Genomic DNA, 6,581 nt, shown 5'->3' on the forward strand with positions numbered 1-6,581 from the left:
TGCTATTGTCACCATATAAAGTTGACAAATCATAGAAGAACACCAAACTCCTTCAGCTTCTCATCCTATATTTCGAATCCCAAGTTTCCAAAGAATAAAAGGGGACAGCGTGATTCATCAGAGAATGATGCATATCCCAGGTTCCTGGTTGTAATGCGTCAGACAGAATTGCCTGCATCAAATTAAAAGTATGGTACCAATGGAAAAGCTGTTAGAATGGTATCCTCAAGTGAGGTAGTGAAGAGAAGCACACTGTCAGATAATAAGGTGAAGACAGTGAATGGTGCAAAACAAAATGTTAATGGAGCAACAACTATTGTAAAAAGAGATGTTAACCCACCCTTGACCAAGGCAGTGAAATCAAGAACCTCTGAAGAACTTCCACCGCTGGAGGAGCTCAAGGTTTTGCAGCTTGGTCCAACTTTCATCAAGCTTGGGCAGTTATCATCAACAAGGTCAGATCTATTTCCATGTGAATTTGTGGATGAGCTAGCAAAGTTGCAGGTATAGATTCTTTGACATGAAATGGTAAGTGTTGATTCTTAGATCAATGTATTCTGAATATAAGATTGTTCTTGACAGGACAAGGTCCCTGCCTTCTCTCCAAAGAAAGCAAAAAGCTTCATTGAGAGTGAATTGGGAGCTTCCATTAGCTTACTGTTTAGGGAGTTCGAAGATCGGCCAATAGCCGCTGCTAGTCTTGGTCAGGTAGCATAAGATCAGCCTGCTGCTTACTTTCTCTGAGGATTGATATGATCCAGTAATGATCTTAATACTGTTTAGGTTCATCGTGCTATCCTGCATTTAATTTTATGTTCTTTGCTGATAAGCTTATCGAGCATGTTAGCTGGTTTGGAATCCTTTAAGCTATGTACCTACCTTATTTTAATTTAACTTTTTTACACAAGACAGCTATAAGAAATGCTTGATTACAAGTAAAGCAAGTTGATTCCTTAGTGCCAAACAGAGTTGGAGTTTTGGTTCCAATTTTAGAGTTGTCTTTAGGGATTATTGAGTAACTTTTTAACTTTAAATTTGCTAGTATATTTCTTATAGGAAGGGCGTCTTTGGGAATTGGGAAGGGTATATTAAATTGTGACTAAAAGGAAACCTTTTTACTAGTATACTTTGTGGCAGGATTTATTGTAACTTTGAATCTCTCAATGATTTTTATTGTTGCTTTATGATGTGGAGGCTGCTGTGAGTTATGAGATTGGAGTCATTTTCAGGTTTGATTTGCATTATTTAATTTTCTATAGCGAATGTGATTTCTTTTCAAGTAGGTGCTTCTCTATGTATACTAGATATATGAATACTCAAAATTATGATTATCTCAATATTTTTGGTTCATTATATAATTATATTTTGTTTCAGGATAATTTTTATTATTTAAAAATTATTGTATGGTATTATTATATATGTATATTTTTATTTTATAATAATTAACTAATTTAATTAAAAATACAGGATTACATATAATTATATTCTCAAATATTATATTTTAGATAAAAACTATTAGAAATTTTTGTTTATATATATATATATATATATATTTAAAAAAAAAAAGAGGAACAAAAGGCTACACTTATATAGAGTAGTTATAGGTATACAAAAAAAAGAGGGACCTAAGGCTACACTTATAAAAAGTAGCCATGGTATACAATGTGGCTACACTTTACAGGTGATGCAGTAGTGTTGAAAAGCGTAGCCTATTCTGGCAAAAATGGAAGCTGAAAAGCGTAGCCTTTGGTCCTGGATAGCATCACTTGAAAAGCGTACCCTATTCTCAAATACCAAAAGCGTAGCCTTTGGTGCAGAAAAGTGTAGCCTTTGAGAATAGGCAACGGCCGAATAGGAATCACCCCAAAAAGCGTAGCCGTAGCCTAAGGCATCATTTTTTTTCACTTTTAGCTACACTTTTCAAATGTACTTGAATGGGTGTTTTTCTTGTAGTGAATATCTCTTGGATCTCTTAATCAGAATCTTCGTGGTATAAGCTAGATTGATGGCGGCATTCATGAGAATCCGGAAAGTCTAAACCTTGTCTGTGGTATTCCGAGTAGGATTCAGGGATTGAATGACTGTGATGAACTTCAAACTCGCGAGTGCTGGGCGTAGTGACAGACGCAAAAGGAGGGTGAATCCTATTCCAGTATGATCGAGAACCTTAGATGATTAGCCGTGCTGTGACAGAGCATTTGGACCTTTTTCACAAGAGGATGGGATGTAGCCATTGACAACGGTGATGCCCTTATATAAAGTTTGCCATGGAAAGGAGTAAGACTGATTGGATGAAGACAGCGGGAAAGCAGAGATTCAGAGGAACGAAAGCATCTCTATACGCTTATCTGAAATTCTCACCAATGAATTACATAAGTATTTCTATCTTTATTTTCTGTTTATTTATTATTATTATTCGAAAACTCCATAATCATTTGATATCCGCTTGACTGAGATTAACAAGATGACCATAGCTTGTTTCATACCAACAATCTCTGTGGGATCGACCCTTACTCATGTAAGGTTTTATTACTTGGACGACCCAGTGCACTTGCTGGTTAGTTGTGAAGTTATGTTTGGACCATGGTATTGTGCACCAGTTTGTTGGCGCCATTGCCAGGGAGAGAACGAACAACAAATTTTACAACCTCAGAGTAACAATTTCGCATACCAAGCTTTTGGCGCCGTTGCTGGGGATTGTTCGAGTTTGGACAACTGACGGTTCATCGTGTTGCTCAGATTGGGTAATTTTCTTCTTATTTTATTTTCAAAAAGTTTTCAAAAAAAAATTTTCAAAAAAATTTTCTTCTTTTTCGTTTTTCCCAATTGATATTCGAAAAAAAAAATTTTTTTTCCTTTTATTTTCGAAAATTATTTCAGAATTTTTAAGAATGAATTCTAGTGTTTCATGATGATTTGTTGAATCCTGGCTGGCTGTAAAGCCATATCTAAATTCCTTTGGACTGAGGATTCAACTAATCACTTCAATGCATGTAATAGCATACTAAAGCTTGGCTGGCTATTAAGCCATGTCTGACCCTCAGATTAGAGCTTTAGACTAAAGAGCACAAGATTCCTGGAATTCATATTAAAAATTTTGGAATCCTTATTTTTCTTTTTCACATTAATTTTCGAAAAATCCAAAAAAAATCATAAAATCATAAAAATCAAAAAAATATTTTGTGTTTCTTGTTTGAGTCTTGAGTTAATTTTAAGTTTGGTATCAATTGCATTTTTTCTAAAAAATTTTATGCATTTTTCGAAAATTCATGCATTCATAGTGTTCTTCATGATCTTCAAGTTGTTCTTGGCCAGTCTTCTTGTTTGATCTTCATATTTTCTTGTTTTGTGTCTTTTCTTGTTTTTCATATGCATTCTTGCATTCATAGTGTCTATACATGAAAAATCTTTAAGTTTGGTGTCTTGCATGTTTTCTTTTCTTGAAAATTTTTCAAAAAAATATGTTCTTGATGTTCATCATGATCTTCAAAGTGTTCTTGGTGTTCATCTTGACATTCATAGCATTCTTGCATGCATTCATTGTTTTGATCTAAAATTTTCATGCATTGAGTCTTTTTCATGTTTTTCTCTCTCATCATAAAAATTCAAAAATAAAAAAAATATCTTTCCTTTTTTCTCTCATAAATTTCGAAAATTCGGATTGACTTTTTCAAAACTTTTTAAAATTCAATTGTTTCTTATGAGTCAAATCAAATTTTCAATTTAAAAATCTTATCTTTTTCAAAATCTTTTTCAAAAATAAAATCTTTTTCATTTTTCTTATTTATTTTCGAAAATTTCAAAAATCTTTTTAAAAATATTTTTCAAAAATCTTTTTCTTAATTTTATATCATATTTTCGAAAATATCATCAACAATTAATGTTTTGATTCAAAAATTTCAAGTTTGTTACTTACTTGTTAAGAAAGATTCAAACTTTAAGTTCTAGAATCATATCTTGTGATTTCCTGTGAATCAAGTCATTAATTGTAATTTTTAAAATCAAATCTTTTTCAAAACTAATTTCAATCATATCTTTTCAAAAATATCTTTTTATCCTATCTTTTTCAAATATCTTTTCTAACTTCTTATCTTCTTATCTTTTCAAAATTGAATTTCAAATCTTTTTCAACTAACTAATTGACTTTTTGTTTGTTTCTTATCTTTTTCAAAACTACCTAACTAACTACCCCTCTCTAATTTTCGAAAATACCTCCCTCTTTTTCAAAAATTCTTTTTAATTAATTAATTGTTTAAATTTTAATTTTAACTTTAATTTTATCTTAATTTTCGAAAATCATTAACTCTTTTTCAAAATTTATTTTTCGAATTCCCTCTCTCCCATCTCCTTCTATTTATTTATTACTTACTAACACTTCTCTTCATCTCATATCTCTGCTATCCTCACCCTTGTGTTTGGATTCTCCTCCCTTCTCTTTTTTTACATTACATTCTTTTCTTCTTCTACTCACACAAAGGAATCTCTATACTGTGACATAGAGGATTCCATATTTTCTTTGTTATTCCCTTCTTTGTCATATGAGCAGGAGCAAGGACAAGAACATTCTTGTTGAAGCAGATCCTGAACCTGAAAGGACTCTGAAAAGGAAACTAAGAGAAGCTAAAATACAACAATCCAGAGACAACCTTACAGGAATTTTTGAACAAGAAGAGGATATGGCAGCCGAAAATAATAATAATGCAAGGAGGATGCTTGGTGACTTTACTGCACCTAATTCCAATTTACATGGAAGAAGCATCTCAATTCCTACCATTGGAGCAAACAATTTTGAGCTTAAACCTCAATTAGTTTCTCTGATGCAGCAGAACTGCAAGTTCCATGGACTTCCATCTGAAGATCCTTTTCAGTTCTTAACTGAATTTTTACAGATCTGTGATACTGTTAAGACTAATAGAGTAGATCCTGAAGTCTACAGGCTCATGCTTTTCCCTTTTGCTGTGAGAGACAGAGCTAGAATATGGTTGGATTCTCAACCTAAAGATAGCTTGAACTCTTGGGATAAGCTGGTCAAGGCTTTCTTAGCCAAGTTCTTTCCTCCTCAAAAGCTGAGTAAGCTTAGAGTGGATGTTCAAACCTTCAGACAGAAAGAAGGTGAATCCCTCTATGAAGCTTGGGAGAGATACAAGGAACTGACCAAAAAGTGTCTTTCTGACATGCTTTCAGAATGGACCATCCTGGATATATTCTATGATGGTTTATCTGAATTAGCTAAAATGTCACTGGATACTTCTGCAGGTGGATCCATTCACCTAAAGAAAATGCCTGCAGAAGCTCAAGAACTTATTGACATGGTTGCTAACAACCAGTTTATGTACACTTCTGAGAGGTATCCTGTAAGTAATGGGATGCCTCAGAAGAAGGGAGTTCTTGAAATTGATACTCTGAATGCCATATTGGCTCAGAATAAAATATTGACTCAGCAAGTCAATATGATTTCTCAGAGTCTGAATGGAATGCAAGCTGCATCCAACAGTACTCAAGAGGCATCTTCTGAAGAAGAAGCTTATGATCCTGAGAACCCTGCAAAAACAGAGGTAAATTATATGGGTGAACCTTATGGAAACACCTATAACCCCTCATGGAGAAATCACCCAAATTTCTCATGGAAGGATCAACAAAAGCCTCAACAAGGCTTTAATAATGGTGGAAGAAACAGGTTTAGCAATAGCAAGCCTTTTCCATCATCCACTCAGCAACAGACAGAGAACTCTGAACAAAGTACCTCTAATTTAGCAAACTTAGTCTCTGATCTATCTAAGGCCACTCTGAGTTTCATGAATGAAACAAGGTCCTCCATTAGAAATTTGGAGGCACAAGTGGGCCAGCTGAGTAAGAAGATCACTGAAATCCCTCCTAGTACTCTCCCAAGCAATACAGAAGAAAACCCAAAAGGAGAGTGCAAGGCCATTGAATCGATCACCATGGCTGAACCTGTAAGGGAGGGAGAGGACGTGAATCCCAGTGAGGAAGACCTCCTGGGACGTCCAGTGATCAATAAGGAGTTTCCCTCTGAGGAACCAAAGGAATCTGAGACTCATCTAGAGACCATAGAGATTCCATTGAACCTCCTCACGCCCTTCATGAGCTCTGATGAGTATTCTTCTTCTGAAGAGAATGAGGATGTTACTAAAGAGCAAGTTGCCAAGTTCCTTGGTGCAATCATGAAGTTGAATGCCAATTTATTTGGTAGTGAGACTTGGGGAGATGAACCTCCCATGTTCACCAATGAACTAAATGCATTGGATCAACTGAGATTGCCTCAGAAGAAATAGGATCCTAGAAAGTTCCTAATACCTTGTACCATAGGCACCATGACCTTTGAAAAGGCTCTATGTGACCTTGGGTCAGGAATAAACCTCATGCCACTCTCTGTAATGGAGAAACTGGGAATCTTTGAGGTATAAGCTGCTAAAATCTCATTAAAGATGGCAGACAATTCCAGAAAACAGGCTTATGGACAAGTAGAGGACATATTAGTAAAGGTTGAAGGCCTTTACATCCCTGCTGATTTCATAATCCTAGATACTGGGAAGGATGAGGATGAATCCATCATCCTTGGA

At 34.8% G+C, this 6,581-nt stretch overlaps 1 protein-coding gene and 1 non-coding gene across 2 annotated transcripts; one reads left to right on the forward strand and one right to left on the reverse strand.

Moving 5' to 3' along the window:
- The first annotated feature begins 216 nt into the window (after positions 1–216).
- Positions 217–717, forward strand: LOC148565211 (protein ACTIVITY OF BC1 COMPLEX KINASE 7, chloroplastic-like). The gene is made up of 2 exons (XM_088487056.1): positions 217–504; positions 583–717. The coding sequence occupies exons 1-2, from the start codon at positions 217–219 to the stop codon at positions 715–717; spliced, it is 423 nt and encodes a 140-aa protein (XP_088343182.1).
- A 4,355-nt stretch (positions 718–5,072) lies between these two features.
- On the reverse strand, positions 5,073–5,180 carry LOC148565212 (small nucleolar RNA R71). The gene has a single exon (XR_015883830.1). It is a non-coding gene; the product is annotated as a small nucleolar RNA R71 (small nucleolar RNA).
- Between the last annotated feature and the right edge of the window lie 1,401 nt (positions 5,181–6,581).

Source organism: Arachis ipaensis, chromosome B5 (genome assembly GCF_059453495.1).
Source record: "Arachis ipaensis isolate K30076 ecotype BB chromosome B5, ASM5945349v1, whole genome shotgun sequence".
NCBI lineage: Eukaryota > Viridiplantae > Streptophyta > Magnoliopsida > Fabales > Fabaceae > Arachis > Arachis ipaensis.